Source organism: Muntiacus reevesi, chromosome 20 (genome assembly GCF_963930625.1).
Source record: "Muntiacus reevesi chromosome 20, mMunRee1.1, whole genome shotgun sequence".
In the NCBI taxonomy this organism is placed as follows: Eukaryota; Metazoa; Chordata; class Mammalia; order Artiodactyla; family Cervidae; genus Muntiacus; species Muntiacus reevesi.
Window position 1 is genome coordinate 22019590 of NC_089268.1, and position 20187 is coordinate 22039776.

At 39.3% G+C, this 20187-nt stretch overlaps 1 protein-coding gene across 1 annotated transcript in view; it reads right to left on the bottom strand.

Annotated features, from left to right (window-relative positions):
* The window catches only part of TNFRSF21 (TNF receptor superfamily member 21), a 62760-nt gene that overhangs the window by 9815 nt on the left and 32758 nt on the right, over positions 1-20187 (bottom strand). The window contains exon 4 of the mRNA XM_065912638.1: positions 17102-17367. Within this exon, the coding sequence (XP_065768710.1) occupies positions 17102-17367 (266 nt within the window). The remainder of the gene's footprint in view (positions 1-17101; positions 17368-20187) is intronic.

The following is a 20187-nucleotide window of genomic DNA, read 5'->3' on the forward strand; positions in this document are numbered from 1 at the left end:
ATATTTTAGAAAACTTCTCCATTTTTGCCTAGCTAAAAAATTTGACATTTGTATTCCACCTGTTTAACTAAGTATGAATAGAATGCTAAATTTCTAATTTACGTTCACTCAAAATTTTGACACAGTTCCACTTATTCAGGCATCTAGTGTTACTGTTAAAAGGCTAGAAAGCTTACTATTAAGTGATTAAAAAAAAAAATTGAATGAGGTTTGAAACTTCTAATCCAATTCTGAGACTACACTGAAATACTATGTTGTAAAAAAACAACAACAAAAAAACCCCAGGAAATTAACATGTGATACAGTATTATTAACTAAATACAGATTTTGATCAAATTTCACTCACACAAAAATATGATGCCACAATTACATTTAAAATATATTTTAAAACTGTGGGCTTCCTTGATATCTCAGTTGGTAAAGAACCTGCCTGCAATGCAGGAGACCCCAATTTGATTCCTGGGTTGGGAAAGTCCACTGGAGAAGGGATAGGCTACCCACTACAGTATTCTTGGGCTTCCCTAGTGGCTCAGCTGGTAAGAATCCACCTGCAATGTGGGAGACCTGGCTTCGATCCTTGGGTGGGGAAGATCCCATGGAAAAGGGAAAGGATACCCATTCCAGTATTCTGGCCTGGAGAATTCTATGGACTGTATAGTCAAAAGAGTTGGACAGAACTAAGCGACTTTCACCTAAAATCTGTAGTTGTTTCTTAGAAAGTTAAACGAAGAATTCTAAGTCAGCAATTCCACTTTTGCATATGTATCCAAAATAATTGAAATCTGGGAATAAAACAGATATTTGTACACCAATGTTTAGAGCAGCCAATGCCCAACAGTCAAAAGGTGCAAACAGCCTAAATGCCCATCAACAGGTTAATAGTTAAACAAAATGCTGTTTATACATATAGGGAATATTATTCAGATTTTAAAATGGAATGAAATTCTGATACATGCTACAACATGGATGACCCTTGAAACTGTTAAGTGCTGAATGAAACAGACCACACAAAAAAGATTAAAAATTACATGATTCTACTGATAAGACACACATAGAATAGGCAAATTCACAGAGACAGAAAGTAGAACAGTAGTTACCAGAGACTGAGGAGCAGAGATCATGTGTCATTATCATTCAACGGGCAGAGAGTTTCAGTTCGGGATGATGAAAAAGTTCTGGAGATGGATGATGAAGGTTGCACAGTACTGGGAATGCACTTAATCCCTCTGAATTGTACACTTAAAAATGATTAAAATAGTAATTTCATGTTATGTGTATTTTACCACAATAAAAACTTCAAAAAAGAAAGATCAGGTTTGGTCTAGTTTCCATCCAAGTTAATCCTCTTTGCTGAGTCGTGTCATTGCCTGTCTAGACTCACTGTATTTACAGATACTGACAAACCCTGTAAACTCAATACAAAGACATCACATGATCACAAGGAGCTGCTTTGCCCTGACCATCAGACTGCAGGGGCCAGAGGACCTATAACTCAATGGCAGATCTTGCACCCCGGCTGAATGGCTGCCTGGAGATAAAGATGAGAGATTATGTAAATACCAGGTACTTCAACTGTGACCAATAACCTTGTTTTCTACCAGAAAACATTTCGAATCCCAACAGACCAGTGACTACTTAAAAAAACACAAATTCAATTTCCACCAAAGGTCTATCTCAAATGAATTACAGTCACAAATAAAGAGATAACTACAACTATTTAAGGATGATGATATTATCTCAAGCTTGTTTCCCCCACTCTCCCAGCTGCCAAGATCAAATTAGATTTCATGACCTTTGATAGGTCTATGTAGGTATGTAAGAATGGGTTCTGATAAAAACGAGCACTTTCCTCCTTACCGTACGTACAAGTATCTCTTGATACTGGAATCTATGTGGTTCCTATGTTTAGAGAAAAGGAATTCAGATAATAAGAAAGGTTTTGTTATCCAAAGTTATGTGGTTCCTGGACTTCAGATCTAAATAAGGGTTCAGATAATGATGGTTACCAGCCCTACCTCCTCAAAACATGTACCCGAATCTATTCAATTCCTAAGTTCAGATACTAAAGAATTCCTGTACAAGATAATTTCTCCCTTAAAAATATCCCACCTCGAATAAAAGGGGAAGGTTTCATTAAAGTCCCTGCTGATAGGAAACAATGACTTTATTCTTCTGAGTGTGAATTCTTGTTTCAATACAATCCAGAGAAAGGGGTCATGAGAAGAAGCCAAGTTTACTCAGCAGAAATTTTTGCAAACATAAATAAAAAACAGGAAATTGAGAAGACGATGATTCCTAAACATTTAAAAGAAAGGTTGGCAGTTTAAGAAATTTGGAGGGAAGTCTTACAAAGAGAAATGTGGAGTGGAAATACACACACACACACACACACACACACACATATACATAGATAAAGCAAAGATGTCAAAACATAATTGCTGAATCTAGGTGGTACATTATGCATGTGTGTTGTACTATGGTTTTATTTTTCTTTGTTTCCTGAGTCTTTTTTTTTAAAGTGAGGACAATAAATACATAAAGAAGGGCTATGAGCCAAATAACCTGAAGGCAAAAATTCCCCCAAATTTTCCTAAGCTTCTGATTGTTTAGTGCTGTGTTGATCTTCCTTCTTACTTCTCCCGCCCAGTCCAGATTATAGGAAAGGGAAGCAAAGAGGGACTTCTACTGCATAACTAGGGGACAGAGCTAACATTTAAATCTAAATCATCGACTGGCAAGCGATGATTGCCACTAAGACACTGGCAATGATTGCAGCTAAGACACTGCAGCCTTAATGCTTTCTAGATCTCCTTTCTAGAGGTCACGAGATGGAAGCAAGAACAGAAGTACAATGTCAAGATGCCAAGACATTCAGGTTCCCTGGGAACCCCCATGCTAGGCAAGAGAGGTGGCAGAGTTGAGTGAACACTAAACTATGCATTTCCCAGGTAAGCTGCAAGCCAATAGCAGAACCTGCAGAACAGACTCACCCACCCTCAGGAAGCTCTCAGGATTAACTTGACTCAAACATGCCAAAACCACTGGAGTATTATTTTGAAAGACACCCTCAACCCACCCTAGATCTGTCCAAGCATAGAATAATTCAAGAACTGTGTTTCAACTGCAGCCTTACTTAAGATTCTATATAAACATCAGCCCAGGTTATATAAGCATCACCAACTCAATGGACATGAATCTCAGCAAACTTCCAGAGACAATGAAGGATAGAGGAGCCTGGCGGGCTACAGTTCATGGGGTTGCAAAGAGAAAGACACGGCTTACCCACTGAGCAACAACAGGTAAGCTGGTCATGGTGAGTTTCTCCTTTAAGCATCTCAAGCCCCAGTCAAGGCAGTTGCTATGGTCTTATATGTGGTGGTTTAATTGCTGAGTCTGACTCTTGCAACCCCATGGACTGAAGCCTGCCAGGCTCCCCTATCCATAGGATTTTCCAGGCAAGAATACTGGAGTAGGTTGCCATTTCCTTCTCCAGGGGATCTTCCTGACCCAGGGATCGAACCCAGGTCTCCTGCACTGCAGGCAGTCTTTACCAACTGAGCCACGGACCAGGGAAGCCATCTATATATATAGTCTTATATATACATGCCATTTGCTAATTCTGATCTTAAGAGTTCATTTTAAAACTGAATCCCAAGGGCTAAAAAACCACCCACATTTAAGCCAAGGTGTGGTTGCTAGCTAATCCTTGCCTTAAGCAAGAGAACTTAAGAATTGGGTGCTCAGGGTAACAGCCACAGGAAGCCACGAGCAATGCGGTATAAAGCTGCCAGAACTGGTAAGAACCAGCTGGCTCTGGAGGGAGGAGAGGAGGGCGTGGCCGCCCAGCTGTGGAGCGCGTGTGTGTCTGCGAGCTGTCCAGCCTGCTGACATCAAGCCTGAGCTGACTCACCAACCGGCTTTCTCAAAAAAAGGAAGTGAGGAGAGTAAGTCAGGGGGCTCCCTGAGTTCAGAGCTGGAGTCAGCTCACAATCAAACACACCGCCCAGCCTGACCGCTCAGCCCCGTCATTACAGGAGGAGTTGGCCCTGTTGGAAATGACAGGTTTCCCTAAACCTCACTCAGTGAGACCTATTGCTCATTAGTAAGCCTTTCCCACACACACACACACAAAAAAGCCTTTGGACAATTCTAATCACGAAAAAATACGATTGCAAGAATCATAACCTTGCCTTAAGACAAAACAGAAGTATCCAACTATATAAAAGGAGGTCCTGTGAATTTAAAGTTTGCCAGGTACCTGTTATTTAAAACATGTATGGAGACTTATTGTACAGTAGCTTTGACCCTTTAATTGGGGTGCATTAATCCCACGGTAGCCTTTCCAGGTGGCATGCTTAGTGATGTTCGACTCTGCGACCCCTTGGACTGTAACCCACAGGCTCCTCTGTCCATGGGGATTCTCTAGGCAAGAATACTGGTGTGGGTTGCCACACCCTCCTTCAGGGAATCTTCCCAGGAATTGAACCCTGGTCTCCCACATTGCAGGCAGTTTTCTGCCATTTGAGCCACGAGGGAAGCCCCCCAGGTGGCGCTAGTGGTAAAGAACCCACCTGCCAATGCAGGAGAGGTAAGAGATGCGGGTTTGATCCCTGGGTCAGGAAGATTGCCTGGAGGAGGGCATGGCAACCCACTCCAATATTCTTGCTTGGAGCATCCCATGGACAGAGGAGCCTGGTGGGGGACAGACGACTGAAGCAATTTAGCATGCATGCAGGCAGGCAATCTTATGGTACTGATCCACCCAACCAGAGACTGACGTATTGTTCCAAAGGGCCTTTTGTAGCTGCCAGTGAGTTATTTTAACATTTGTCTTGAAGTTAACAAATGTTATAATGAAATAGTCTACATGATGCCAAATAAAGGCTTTAAAATGTTTTTTTTTTAGAAGTGTGGATAGAAAATAATTTCACAAAAACACATGACCTTGAAATAAGAAGGCTCAAGCTGATCTTTCTTCTGACTCAAATTTTCTGAACTTCCCGAATCTGATTAAATTAGTGTCATTTAATAAAAATCTTAGTTGAATTTATGCCATTAGAATTAGACTATACGTGGTACACAATGCCACAGGTACAAAAGAGAACTTTGAAAATACTTTCCCCTCACTAATCAATAATGTCAGCTTCTCATTTTCCTTCCAGTGTTAACTGTTACCAACGCCCCATGTATTCTTCCAGAACAGTCTACACTTACACCAATTTAGTAGGTACATATATTCTCCACTCTATTCCAGACCTTCTCTTTCATCCTTTACAAATTTTTTTTACAATATGGTGGCAGAGTTTACATTCATACTGTTCTGTACCTTGCACTTTTTTTGTTTAAAAATGTTTCTTGAAGTTAGCACATAAAGAGCTGACTCACTGGTTTTGATAAATGTGTCCTGTTCCACTGTATGGATGTTCCATAGCTTACATAACCAGTTCTCTATTGAAGGGCATTTGTGTTGCTTCTACCTTTTTGTTATTAGCAAGTGATGCTACAATGAATAATTTACCTGCACCATTCTGCACATATGTAGGATGTATGTAAGAACATACGTAGGATGAGGTGGAGGAGGGGTGGACTGGGGGGTTGGGATTAGCAGATGCAAGCTACTACATAGAAAATGGGCAAACAACAAGGTCCTACTGTATAGCACAGGGAACTATACTTAATATCCTGTGATAAACCATAATGGGAAAGAATATGAAAAAGAATGTATATATATATATATATATGTATATATATATATAACTGAAACACTTTGTTGTACAATACAAATTAATGGAACATTGATTTACAATATACCTCAATAAAGTAAATTTTTAAAAAGAATGTATGTCAGATGTATTCCTAGGAGTGGACTGTACATAGGTCAAAACACATGTACTTTGGTACATGCCAGATGGCCCTCCAATGGGGCGGGCTCATGTGCACACCCATTCGAAATGGATACTGTTCCACCTTCTCTATTCCCTTCACAACACAAGAATGGAGTTATACCTTTCCCTCTTTGCCAATCTAAGAGGTTAACATTGCATCTCAGTGCAGGTTTCAATGTGAATTTTTCTATTTTGAGCAAGGTTAAAAAAAAATCACCATACCTGAAGGCTCTGCCTTCAGGATTTCTTTTCTGTGCACGGTCTTGTTCACAAATCATCCATTTTTCTTTTGGATGGTTGGTTTCTTAATTAATTTGCAAAAATTCTTCATTATTAAAGGAAATTAACCCTATATTGCAAACAACTTTCCCAGTTATTATTTTGTCTTTGGTTTGTATATGGCGTTTTCTGGCTTATATACATATTATGCAGTTGAACTTTCCTTGTATGGTTTCTGTGTTTTATATCATTCTAAAAAGACACTTACTTATTGTGTGAATAAGTGATTATAAAAACAAAACACTTCCTCCATCTCTTTCCCTAGTACTTTTTTTCCCTAAGCCATTTTATTTTTTTTCCCCTAAGTCATTTTAATGGTTGGTTGTTTCAGCCTGCCCCTGACTCAGCCCAAATTGTGGATAAATCAAAGTTTCTTCTGTAAAAAAAAAAAAAAAAAGATTAATGGGGAAATCAGAAATGACAGCTGTCTCTCTGCCAAGGAAATGGTGAGGAATAAGCAATTACCAGACGGTGCTAGTGGTAAAGAACCCCCCTGCCAATGCAAGAGACAAAAGAAACTCGGGTTCGATGCCTGCGTTGGGAAGATCCTCTGGAGAAAGGTGTGGCAACGCACTCCAGTATTCTTGCCTGGAGAATCCCATATTCAGAGGAGCCTGGCGAGCTATAGCCCATAGGGTTGCACAGAGTTGGATACAACTGAAGCGCCTGAGCACACACAAACAAGTGATCAAAACGATGAAATTAACTAGTGTACAATAAAGCCTACTGCTGACTGAAATATAGTTCCTTAACAGTAAGTGTTTATGCTTTTGGCACTTGGGTTATAACAGATGAAGAGACAAGTCTCATGAACATAGGATGGAGAAGCCAGGCCAAAACTGAAAGATATTAAACTCTGTCTGAATATGAGTTTTGTCTTTAAAAAAACAAAATACGACATCTCGTACTGGTAATTCATGGAGAAAACAAGCTTCTTTTCACAATATTGATTCTGTTTCTCTCGAATGCACTTTTTGAGGAAGCCAGTAAGGATGTGGATTAAAGGGGCAGAAAACAATTTTACCTCCCACTCCCCATCTCTATCATCCACTGATAGACTCAGTCTTTTCTCAATGTAGAGACACTGTCCCAAGAAAAAAAGAAAAGCCCATTTCAAGTCCTCTGTATGGCCATTTTACAGAGGATGTTCCAACATCTGGCTCACACATGCATCCCTCCTGTAAAATGCCGGCATCGTGAGCGATGATTCTGTTTCTGTGTGTTTTGGTGTGTGTGTGTTTTCTTTGTTTTTCTATATAATTTTGAAAGGTCACTTTTCATTTACAGTTATTACAAAATATCGGCTATATTCCCCGTGTTGTACAATATATCCTTTTAGCCTATCTTACACCCAATAGTTTTACCTCCCTCTCCCCGTCTCTATTTTGCTCCTCCCTGCTTCCCTCCCAAACCGCTAGTTTGTTCTCTATTATCTGTGAGTCTGATTCCTTTTTGTTGTATTCACTTGTTTGGTATATTTTTTAGATTCCACATATAGGTGATTTATATAGTGTTTGTCTTTCTCTGTCTGACTTATTTCACTAAGCGTAACACCCTCCAAGTCCATCCACATTGCTGCAAATGGCAAAATTTCATTCTTTTTTTTAATGGCTGAGTGGTATTCCATTGTATATGATGTGTGTTTTCATTTAGTATCTCCCGTGCCCAGTACAGACATTGAAACAAAATGGGTGTTCCTTTAATGTTTGCTAAATAAATTGCTTGTGTCAAACCATCCCATCTTTAAAGGCTACTAAAGGGACTTCCCCGGCAGTCCAGTGGATAGGACTCTGCGCTTCTACTGCAGGGAGCACAGGTTCAATCCCTGGTTGGGGAACTAAGATCTTGCATGCCACGTGGCACAACCAAACAAAAAAAATTCATTAATAAAAAGGTAAACGCTACTAAAAAATAAATAAATAAACCATGTATAAGTATGTGTGTGTTAGGGGAGGAGGGTATACCCAGTCCCAAGATCCCAAGAATCTGTTTCCCAGACTTTTCTCTCTATCACCTGTACTCTTTAAATGCTTTAACATATCTGGAATTGGGCTGTATCTAACAGCTATAATTCACGATGTTTTCATTGCTTTCTTAATGGTAACTACAATAATGGTACATACACGGCTGACACAGTTTTCAACAAAACACAGAAATATGTGTTAATTCTAATACCTGTTTCTCATAGGGCCATGAAGCTTGCTAGATAAAAGCAGATGCAAAGCACCTAGACAGTGTTTGGGACCCAGCAGATATGCGGCAAATACTGGTTCTCTTTCTCCATAACATGCATTTACAGAAAATAGAGTGTTACTGCTTGAGTCAAAAAAGGAGTATATGGAATTCAAATTCCAACACATACAACAGTAGCTAAGACGTATTGAGCCTCACTAGTAGATGTCAAGGACTGGGCATGTACAAACATCTCTACTATTTACATGCTATTTCACCAGATGTTTATAAGAAAAGCTCTAATTGTTGGTCATGTCAGCTCCTTTTACTAGTTCTTAGAGATTCAAAGTTCCAACTCCTGCACTTGATGTGAAGTGAGACATTGAAGCCTCATTCTCGTACCTTTCCTATAACAGAACAATGAACGTTCTGATAAGCTTGCTACTGAACCAAATGAAAAAAGTGTTTAAGTAAAATACATGTTCTTCGTAGAGTCAAAAGTTTAGGAAGACCTTAGTGTAAAAAAACAGATGGGGCTCCCTGGGCAGAAACCTCATGAGAAAGTCTTGGACAAGAAGACCAAAATATAATCTTGAAAGAAATTAGAGTCTGTCTTTAAAAAAAAAAAAAACTTTCAAAGAGAAATATATACATCTGTTTTTATTTTCTAGGTATATTGTGGTGGGTTGAGTACCTGTATCTTCTGATGCTATAATTCCTCATGCACATTTCTATTATAACATTTGCCTATCCCACTAAATTGTCATTATTTGCACACGTGTCTCCATCTCAGTGAGTGAGCTGTTGAAAGGAGCACCCCTTTCTTCTTCACATAGTACAAGGCACACAGCTGCTGCTCAACGAAAGATTGTTGACTAACTGAATGAAACCATGGAGTATGACAATAAGTAGAATGGCCTGAAATGTCATCAAATGTCTAAAGGCTTCTTCATAGGCCTGGCTCCTTTGTACACAACCACCACCTTAAACACGACCATCGCTCAAAGCATCTGGCCTACTGTGTCAGCAATGCCTTTAGCGTCCCCTTCTCACCATGCTGCAAGTTCCCCAGAACCCACAGCCACACTCTGCAAATTAAGTAACTTGACCTGAAATGACCCTCCACGCAGTGGCCACACAGCAGAAGTCAGGGGCTTGATACGTGCCAGTTTAGCTAACATCTCAAGGCCTTAGGACAGTAATCCCTGTTTTCTAAGAGACGGTCAACTGGCAAGTTAAGGACAAATCTGAAAAGACAAAAAGTCAACAGTTAAAGGTACAGCTGGTATTTGCCTGCATTCGCCCTCACTATATTAAATTTCCGAAAAGAGCTGCTCTCAGACAACGGAGATCAAGACAGCTGCATCCTGTAACTGATAAAAAAAAAATCAGTAACTACAGTTCCCTTTTCAGCAGAAGCAGTGGTACTGTCCTCACAGACAGAAGGCCAGGGCTCATCATCTCACGGTGAAGATGCTCCCAGTGGGTTATGCAGAGCAAAATCACTCAGTCTCCAACACAGAGTCCACTATGGCTGAGAGAGAGAGAACTCTGTCCTCGGGACCGAGGTCACCAGCATGGTTTCTGGAAAGAATTAATCCGAAAGGATTAAGAATTTCTAACAAAGAATCATTCTTCTGTGTAGACATTAACCACAACAATACTGGTTTCAGATTCACCAATTGGTACATTACATTATGGTTTTAACCTAGCTAATCTCATGAAAGGAGGGAGAGATGGCTGAGACACCCCAAACCCTCTGCCTGATCAACACCAACTCCTTATATTTGTGAATCTCCGGTCGAAGCAGGCAGCTAAAGTGATCCTTTATACTATTTTAAATGATTGTGGTTGTTTTTAATATGATTATCCTTTTTTATTGAAATGCAGTTGATTTACAACGTTAGGTTGATTTCCGATGTACAGCAAAGAGATTCAGTTACACAGATACATCCTTTCTCATATTCTTTTCCGTTATGGTTTATTACAAGATATTGAATATATTAATAGTTCCCTGTGCTACATGATAGGACCTTGTTTACCAGTTTTAAATGTACATAAAACTCCTTTTTCCTCCCTTTCTCAAAACGAAACTCTAAAGGAAGGCTGGCAAATTCAAATCACCACGACTTCTGAACCTAGCTGGTAAGCATCACTTTCACACCCTACTTTTTTACATCCCATAGTTTAACAAGCCATTATCTCATTTAATCTATAAAAAAAAAAAAAAACACCATTTGAATTCCCATTTTAAATAGAAAAATAGGAGTCAGAGAAATCATTTGCCTAAGGTTTCCTATAGAGAAAGAAGCAAGTCCAAGATGAGAGGGGAAAGAAAGAAAAACAAGTACACTGGGTAAGCCTATTTGAATATAAAAAGAGCCGGGCGGGGTGGCCGTGGTGAGAAACACCAGCAACAACAAAAAAGGAAACCTAGAAATCCAGTTGCTCAATTTTGTATCCTTTTTCTGACAGCCCTTGAAAGAGCAGGCCTTGTCTACATACACCATCCCCTTTGTTTCTTCACTGGAGAAAACATTCCTGCCAGCCTAGGAACACTCACTCAGACAGTTAAACAATAAATATTTACAACTAGCTGGAATTTCCAGTTCTTGGGTACTGAACGCAGATGGCAACCCTCATGCTCAACCGTCTACCCATCAAGCAGTCTTGAACTTGGCCATCTCTCCCTATCCGACAAGGAGTAACCCTTGGTGTCCAGGATTTAAAGAATCTATTGATATGTAAGTTGGAGCTAGTCAAGAACATTCTTCCATCTCTCTTGCCTCTAAGAGAGCCTGGGAATAATTGCAGTGATTCATGGTAACATTCACCAAAGGCTTTCTCTGGGTCACACTCACCTAATTTCACAACAGCTCAGAGGACAGGCATTAAGGGTTTCCCATTTTCTCATGAAAAAACCAAGTCAGTGATGCCAAGTATTTGACCAGTGATACATTGCCGGGACAGGAATTTAACCCGGTACACTCTTCACACTGACATCCTGACTTGGCGCCTTTACGTTGATAAACTGCACACTCACCAATTCCCTCCTCCCTCCCTCCTGGGTTCACTCCCTTAGATAAAAGATGTTCACCTTTCTTCCCTTCAACAGTAGGTTTTTCTGACAGCAATGTCTCTGTCTTCCTTGTCTTTGCATTGCCCAAAGTGCCTGGCATAATATGCCCATGCAATCTGTTATATAATACAGATTTAAAATTAAAATTGCATCCTCTCCCTTGCTATTTAGCAGGGGAAACTTAAACTCGGGCTAGAACGTACTGAAGGAAAAAGAACTGTCAAGCTTAAGTTCCATTTTCCAGCTCGCCTTCAAAAACAAAGCCCAAATAATGCAATTTATTTTTGTCAGTGGGCCTTTTCCTGATGAAGAAAGACAGAGTTTATTGCTGGAAACCAACACTAAGTATTCTTTAGGCCAAAGAAAAAGGATCTCAGGCAGACATGGGGAATGAGCAACAGAAAAAAATCAATAAGCAGGTAAATCTACATGGAGTGTGACCATGTAGAATTATAATAATTATGCCTTTGGGAGGCTAACAAATGTGTAGTGTTAAAATGTATGACAGTAAGTCAGAAAGAGAAAAACAAATATATAATATCACTTATCTATGATACCCAGAAAAATCATACAGATGAACATATTTGCAAAGCAGAAATAGAGACAAAGGCATAGAGAACAGACATATGGATACCACGGGGACAGACTGGGAGACTGGGATTGAAATATATACACTACTGATGTTGTTTAGTTGCTTGAGTTGTGTCTGATTCTTCGTGACCCCCTAGACTGTGGCCTACCAGGCACCTCTGTCCATGAGATTTCTCAGGCAAGAATACTGGAGTAAGGTTGCCATTTCCTTCTCCAGAGGATCCTCCTGATGCAAAGACCAATGAGTCTGTATTTCTTGTATTGGAAGATGGGATTCTTTACCACTGAGCCACCAGGGAAACCCATACACTATCGATACTATGTATTAAAATAGACAACTAATCCAAAACTACTGTGTAGCATAGGGAACTCTACTCAGGGATCTGTGTGACTCAAATGGGGAAGAAATCCAAAAAAGAAGGGATATATGCATATGTATAGCTGATTCATTTTGCTGCATAGCAGAAACAAACGCAACACTGAAAAACAACTATACTCCAATAAAAATTATTACTAACTTAAAAAAATAAAATGCATGACAACAAAAACACAATACAAGAGAAGGATAAATATGTTTAAAGTCATTCAAGGCTGTTGTGTTGTCCGAAAAATAATAAAAAGTACACATTTATAAAATAGTTCATAATTTAACTGTGTGTTGTAATCTCTGGGGTATCCATGAAAAGTAAAGCAAAAAAAATGTGTACCTAAGAAATTATGAGAGGGAAAGTAGAATAATAAAAACACCTTATTAACAAGAAAGGGAGAAGAGAACAGATAAGACAAAGATAAAAAATAATAAGATGGTACATTTAAACCCAGATATATGAGTAAAGAAAGCATTTTAAAATTACATTAAAAAATGTTACCACACTGAAATTTTCTAAACAACAAAACTGTTAGAATAGATTTTTTAAAATCTTCAATATGTTTACTTACAAAAGGCTTTCTTTATAAGCCAGAGGGAAAAGAAAAAGGAAAAGGATGAAAAAGACAACATACAATTTTGGAAAGTTGTATTAGGCTTTTGTTTTGTTTTATAAGGAGTTCAGTAATTTCCAACTACTGTCCTTTGCTGCTTCTCTCAAAGTTCACGCCTGGGAAGGAAAGAATAAAGATGATTCTGGAAGGCTAGGGTCCATTTTGATATTGAACTTGAAAGAAGAGCATACTGAGAAACTCAGGCCACATTTCAGAGAAGGAAAGAGTCAGGCAAGTGAATGAATAAATAAACTGTGATACATCCAGACAATGAAACAGCACTAAAAACAAATCCGCTATCAAGTCATAAATAGACATGGAGGAAGCTTAAATGCAGATGACGGAGTGAAAGAAGTCAATCTGAAAAGACAAAACACTCCATGATTCCAACTACACGACATTCTGAAAAAGGTGAAACTGTAAGAGACACTGAAAAAGGTTAGTGGTTGATGGGGGGGAGGTGTGGGTAGTGGGGAAGAGAGAAATGGGTAAACCACAGAGAATTTTTTGGCCAGTGAAAATATTCTGTATTTAATGGACATGCATCATTTACACAAACCCACAGGACACGAACAGCACCAAGAGTGAACTCTAAGGTAAACTATGGACTTTGGGTGATTATGATATGTCATTATAGGTTCCCTCTTGGTAAAAACTCTTTTGACTGATACCCCTGATACCTCTCTTTTGACTGATACCGATGACGGTGAATGAGGGGGAGGCGGTGCATGTAACTTTCCTCTCAATTTTGTTTTAAACCTAAAACTGCTCTAAAAAATGGTCTTTAAAAAGATTCAAAGAACAGTACACCATAAAGTAAATTGTACTTATAATTTGTTAATGCATAATTTTGTTTTAAAGTCAGACTCTGGATGTGTTTAATACAAAAATGGCTAACAGGCCACCAAGGTTAATAATGGACCAGCTGCTCCTGACAGAGGTAACCGAAAGGAACACCAGGGCCAATCCTCTGAGTGGAACATAACACAGGTGTTCTCAGGCTCCTAAACAGGAAAAAAACATTAACCATTTTAAACACGACACAGAGAGTCGTTTTTACACATTAAGAGCCCATTAACTCCTGGGGCAAAATCTCAAATCGCCAGCAGCACCACCATACACACAGAATACAAATCCACCAGAAAATGGAAAAACTAAGTCTCAATTAGGCCCCCTGTGTTCTCTGATTCTCTCGTTTGACTCCACAAATCTCAGAGATAAACTAGGAACAAGCTGCACCATTAATAAGAGCTGGCAACCAGAAATCCATGCTCACTGGCTATTAAAATTAAATCAGAGCTGGGCCCACAACACTGCCAGACAATGATGGACATAATTAAAACATGGAACAAGAAGCTTCGGCCTTCTCAGCCTCCATCCTAAAATGCGGGCCACACTAGAACCAAGGAGAAAACTACAGAATGCTTTGGTGCTACTGTCTCTTAAAAAATAAACAATAAAAAACAGATACTAGAATATTTTTTATATATGGAGGAGATATGAACAAGGAAAAAACTATTCGCCTTGACATGCAGTCTCCTCCATGGAGTCTGCATCTTTGGGCCCACCTTTCCCAGGACCTAGGACAGAGCCTGGAACAAAGCAAGTGCTCCATTGATGGAACTCAATGGAACCATCAAAGAAACATACCAAGGTCACTTGCTAAGGTCACTCGGTGTAGACGACACTCCACTACCATCATTACCACCCCCAAAAAGAAAGTACCTTAAATACTAGGAACAAAGTCTAAATGATTGCTGAGTGGACACAGAGAAAGAGGAGACAGATGTGCAGAAACCAAAAATGAAAAAAGTTTTAGGCAAATCTGACCCAACATTGCAAACCTCAGCCAGTCCTCCCAAGAAAGAATGGATTGGCACATAAACCACTGTCGGCTCTTCCTCAGTTAAAACAAGGATAGTTCCCTTTTTCAAGTTAGCACAGTAAAATAAAGCCCTACCTATCTTTCTTGTGGGTCCTTTCAGCTGTCATTTTAAAAAATGTTTTAAATCACAAAATAATACTTTCGTTATAAAAAATAATTTTAAAAATCAATTCTAATTCTACCTCCTAAATTTAATAGCATAATATTAGCATCTATGCTTTTTTGTTTTCCTATGTTTATATTTGTTTTTCCTAATGAGAAACCTTCTTTTGAACCCTTAACAATACCTCATGATCATCCTTCCACATTATTAAATATTCCATTTAACCAAATCCTATCACTGCATCAATTATATTTTCTCTTTTTTGGAGGCAATATCAAGGTGATCCAGTGACTTATTCCCAAGTATCTAAATCCTTCTTCAATCTGCTGCTTGCCCTAACAGTTCTTTCCTTAAAGCTGACACTCCAAGGAAGCACAATGTTTTGCCTCCTGAGTCCCTGTGTTTGAACTGCAGTCATTTTATTTAATTGGAGGTCAAGCATCTCCCTTTTCTTTCCCAAATCCAGCTACTCAAAGCCTTGTTTTAATTGTGAACCATATTTAATTGAGATGGTTTTTCAGAAAGTCACAAGACACTGTGTGTGCCTTTGAACGTTTACTCCTGCCTCTATTAGTAAATCTTTTTTTCTGAACTTCCACATTTCAAAGAAGTTAAAAATACACCAAGATTGTAAAGCAATCATCCTTCAATTAAAAATAAATTAAAAAAATATATACTAGGAGCTTTAAAGACTATCTTCAGAGTCAATTAGCACCAATGAACTTTTATCCAGTCACTTAGATAAAAGATTCACCTGATGAATGTTTATTTCAATAATGAAGAAACACTACACTGCTAGTATAGAAAGATGAAGGCATTTGGACGTCTTAAATATATAAAATTGAGTCCCTTGATATACAAATGTGGTGCAGAATGATAGCAGATTAGAGTGGACCAGAGAAAAAACTCTCCCTCACTCTTTTAAGTTTGGACCAATGGAAAAGTACACAGGCAGAATGGTCTCTTTTAAATTTTAAGTGGGTTTTATCAAGTCTCAGCAGCAGTGTTTTTCTTTGAGAATACACTGCAAAATGTCGATCGAAATCTGAGAACTATGATTCAATAGCCAAATTTGTAGTTAATTCACAGCCTTTTGGAGAAGTACCTTATGCTTATGGAAGGGCTAAGTAAATACATCATGACTGTAACTGTGCTATGTAGAACACCTTCAGTAGGTCAGGCATTTTATATACTTTATTCCTAGTCTTAATGAACTCGGGAGACAAGTGAGAAAACAGAGACAGACAAAATTGAAGTGAAACAGCCCTGGTCACTCAGCTAGTGTCAGAGCCAGGGGTCCTATCCAGTGCCTTCTGATGCCAAAACCCAGGCTCATGGACCAAGGACTATAAATAAACCACCCTCCAGGTCCCCTCAGTTTCATCTGAGGCACTGACTGGACAAGCCCAGGGAGAAATATCGATCTTGTTACTAAACACTGCCAGCCCCACCTGCATCCTCAGGGCTACCTGGGGGTAAGGCAGAGTCTTCTTAAACCACATCACAGAAAACATCCGCTGGAAGTGGAAGGGAATAGAAAAAAGTCTTTCTTCTTGCTTTTGTTCAAAGTGTGTTATGCAAAATGAAACCGTAAATTGGGAAACAAGGAATAGATCTAGATGTACAGTCTGATGCCAGAATCTATCCCAAAGGCAAAGATTCTCAGTTTTGTACATTAGAAACACTTAACAGAGCTTTTAAATATACTGATTCCTAAAAGTACTCATTCTGAGTCCTGTTCTCAGAAATTCTAATTTGGTCTACAGTGAGGTCCAAGTACCAGATTATTTTAAAAAGTTCTCTAGATGATTAATGGGAAACCGCTTAGAAGCACTGCCCTAGAAGAGGTGTGCCGGAGAAAGCAATGGCACCCCACTCCAGTGTTCTTGCCTGGAAAATCCCAGGGACGGGGGAGCCTGGTGGGCTGCCGTCTATGGGGTCGTAGAGAGTCGGACACGACTGAAGTGACTTAGCAGCAGCAGAAGAGATGTGCATGTGTTAGAGTATGTGTGTGTGAAGCTAAATAGCAACGAGCAGTTCTTGTCTCTTCTGACATACACCTGGTAAAATCTGGAGCTGAGGGACCTAAAGGTTAGTGGGAAGGACAGACAGCTGGGCTGCGTTACCTGGGCCGTATCCTCCATGAGGCCCCGGATCTTCTCCACCACATCGTTGCGCCGGTGCTGGCGCAGGGCGCTAATTAACTGGGCCAGGCTGGCCTCGGGGCCCCGGATGGTCCAGTGCTGCAGCGCTGCGTAGGCGCGCTCGTGGTCCGCCGTGTACCCGTTGGAGAAAGCGGCCACCTCCCTCTCGCTGGCATTGCACAGAAACTGATAGATATCCTTCCACTGGCTTCCCACTTGGGCTGCTACCAGCTTCAGGATGTCAATACCTATACCAGACACAAAACAAAATAAAAAACAAATACAGAAAGGTGAGGTCTTTATAGAAGGGCATTCTAACAAACTTAAAAAAGCATGCTTTCTCATGCTCTAGTCAAGGGAATGCAGTGTCTTCTAGAAGCACTTGGCATATGCCATCCATCCTTGGGATGAGTTAGCCCCACTCCTGCAAACGTCACCTCAGGAAAGTGGAACCGAAAGAAGGAGCAACCTGGAAGAATAATAAATCGCCCCTTAAAGATGTTTTGAAAGCCAGACTCAAGGTACTCAAGGTGATTCCTTTATTTGCTGCTAAAAACTGGAATCAAATAAACTAGAGGATCCCAGATGGGAAAAAAAAAAAAAGGTGACTTCATGAAATCTAAAAAAAGGTAAGCCACAGGTTCAAACTGCAGTGGAGTTAATCCAGCACTGTTTGGGTAAAGGGTGTTCAGAGTCGAGGCTATGGTGTCCAATACAAAAACTGACAAACACCCATCTGATCCAGTCCAATTCCTTCTCATGCTTTAAAATACTATACTCAAAAGGCAACTTTCTCATCTATTATTATTCAGTCTCCTAAGTTGACTTGCACAGTTATAATGAAGACAACAGCAAAACGACAGTATAATAACAATAGCTATCATCTTCCAGATATTATGTGAAGGCATTAGCTCCTGGAACATTTTTATAAAGTATTAACATTTCAATTGTCTGGGTTTAAAAAAAAAAAAACAGAAAAGTAAGATAATTTGCCCAAAGATAGGCAGGTTGGATTTTGAACCCAACTCACAGGATACTGAGTCATTCTAGCTCATTGGTTACTTGTAAATCCGTCAGTGTGGGTCTCTAGTTCCCAGACCTGATGATCAGAGTGTGAAATGCCAAAATCAAATCCTGAGGTCTGATAACTAGGATAAGCACCTGGCATCTACCCTCTGTGAAGTAGGGGCTTCCCTGCATGGCAATATTTGGTGTCCTCCTCTATAAGGTACCATCTCTCTGCAATTATGCATTGGCTTTGCCCACATTTATCCAATATAACCCCACAATAAGGACTCTGGTAGTTACTACCATAGGTGAATGAGTCCTCTGAGTCAACACTATATCATTCAATAGCCATACTCACATGCCCAGATACCAGAGTTATTATAGCTAACAATGTCTTGGCTAACTGTAGCTAGCAAAGATGATGTGGTGTATGTATATACAGGAGAATACTACTCAGCCATAAAAAAATGAAATAGTGCCATTTGAGCAACATAGATGGACCTAGAGATTATCATACTAAGTAAGTCAGAAACAGACAAATAACATATGGTAACACTTAATATATGGTATCTAAAATATGACACAAACGAACGTAGTTACAAAACAAACAGATTCACAGATGTAGAAACAAACTTGTGGTTTCCAAGGGGAAAAGGGAGCGAGGGAGGAATTAATTAGGAGTTTGGGATTAGCAGATACAAACTACAATATAAAACATAGATAAGCAACAAGGTCCTACTGTATAGCATAGGGAACTATATTCAATACCTTGTAATAAACCACAATAGAAAAGAATCTGAAAAAGAATATATATGTGTAAAACTGAATCACTTCAGCGTACTCCAGAAACTACCACAACATTGTAAATCAACTATACTTCGATTTTTAAAATAAAAACCTTGAAAAAAAAAAGTCTTGAAAACATTTACAACTCAAAAAAATAAATAAATAAATAAATAAATAAATAAATAAATAAATAAATAAATAAATGGAGTCAAGTTCCCAAGTGAAGCTTGAAGAAGAAAGCAAAGGAAAAAATGCTTACCAGGATGCTTAACTGAATTTTTCAATTAACTAGAGGTTAGTCAGGGGGGAAAAAAAAAAAGTTTTTTGCTCCAATCAGTTGTTGAAGAAAATATTTATAAAATAAACTATCCATTTTTGCCTAAGAGAGCACTAAGAACTCCAGAAGTGTCCTTGTAAATCAAAGACTCTGTGGTTTGCATATCCAAGGAAATCCTTCCTCAATCACACCATGCTACTGAGGAAGATGATTTGGAAGACTGTGAGAATATCCGGAACCAATCCCCTGAAAACGGTTTCGGAAAGTAAGTGCCTGGGAGCAGGCTGCTTTCTTGAAAACTGTAAAAGTGGGATAGCACACTTTGAGAAATGACTGTGCTTCTCACACTATTTTCCCTGGCAGTGTGAAATACACTTGAACCCATTGCTTTTTAGTTTTCATAGCAATATTTAGCCAGATACACAGCTTTTGATTTCAAGTAAACAGACTCCTCAAAAAAAAAAAAAATCCTATTTAAAACCCCACAGGTAACTTTCAGAAGCAAACCAGTTCTTTGTGGTTGATGTAGTCGAATCTTCCAAACACCAAAAGGCCTCTTCGTCCCTGAATCTTAATGTAGGTCAATTTGAGGAAGGCCCAGTGTCTTGCATGGAAACATGACTGTGTTTTCTTGTACGTGGGACCTTTGCTTAAATCTTCGTGATGCCAGTGACAGTGTGGCTTTGGGCAAACCACTAACTGTCATGTTCATTTCCTCATCTGTACAGTGGAGATACTCAGGACAGTCCCTGGGGATGAGCTGATTAACATTTTCTATAGAGTCGATTTATTTTTGGAAGTACCCCATCATTATAAATGCTCCATACACTGGGCACTACAACTGAAGACAAAATGCATTTCTGATGCAAACATGCAGGCTTTATGGAGTAATTACAGAGTTTAAAAGGCTTACGCTTAACAATAGCTCCTTCTTCCAAAAGCCAGCATTTATATTTTTTTTTCAGCCACAAAAATTACCAAAAAAAAAGGAAAACAT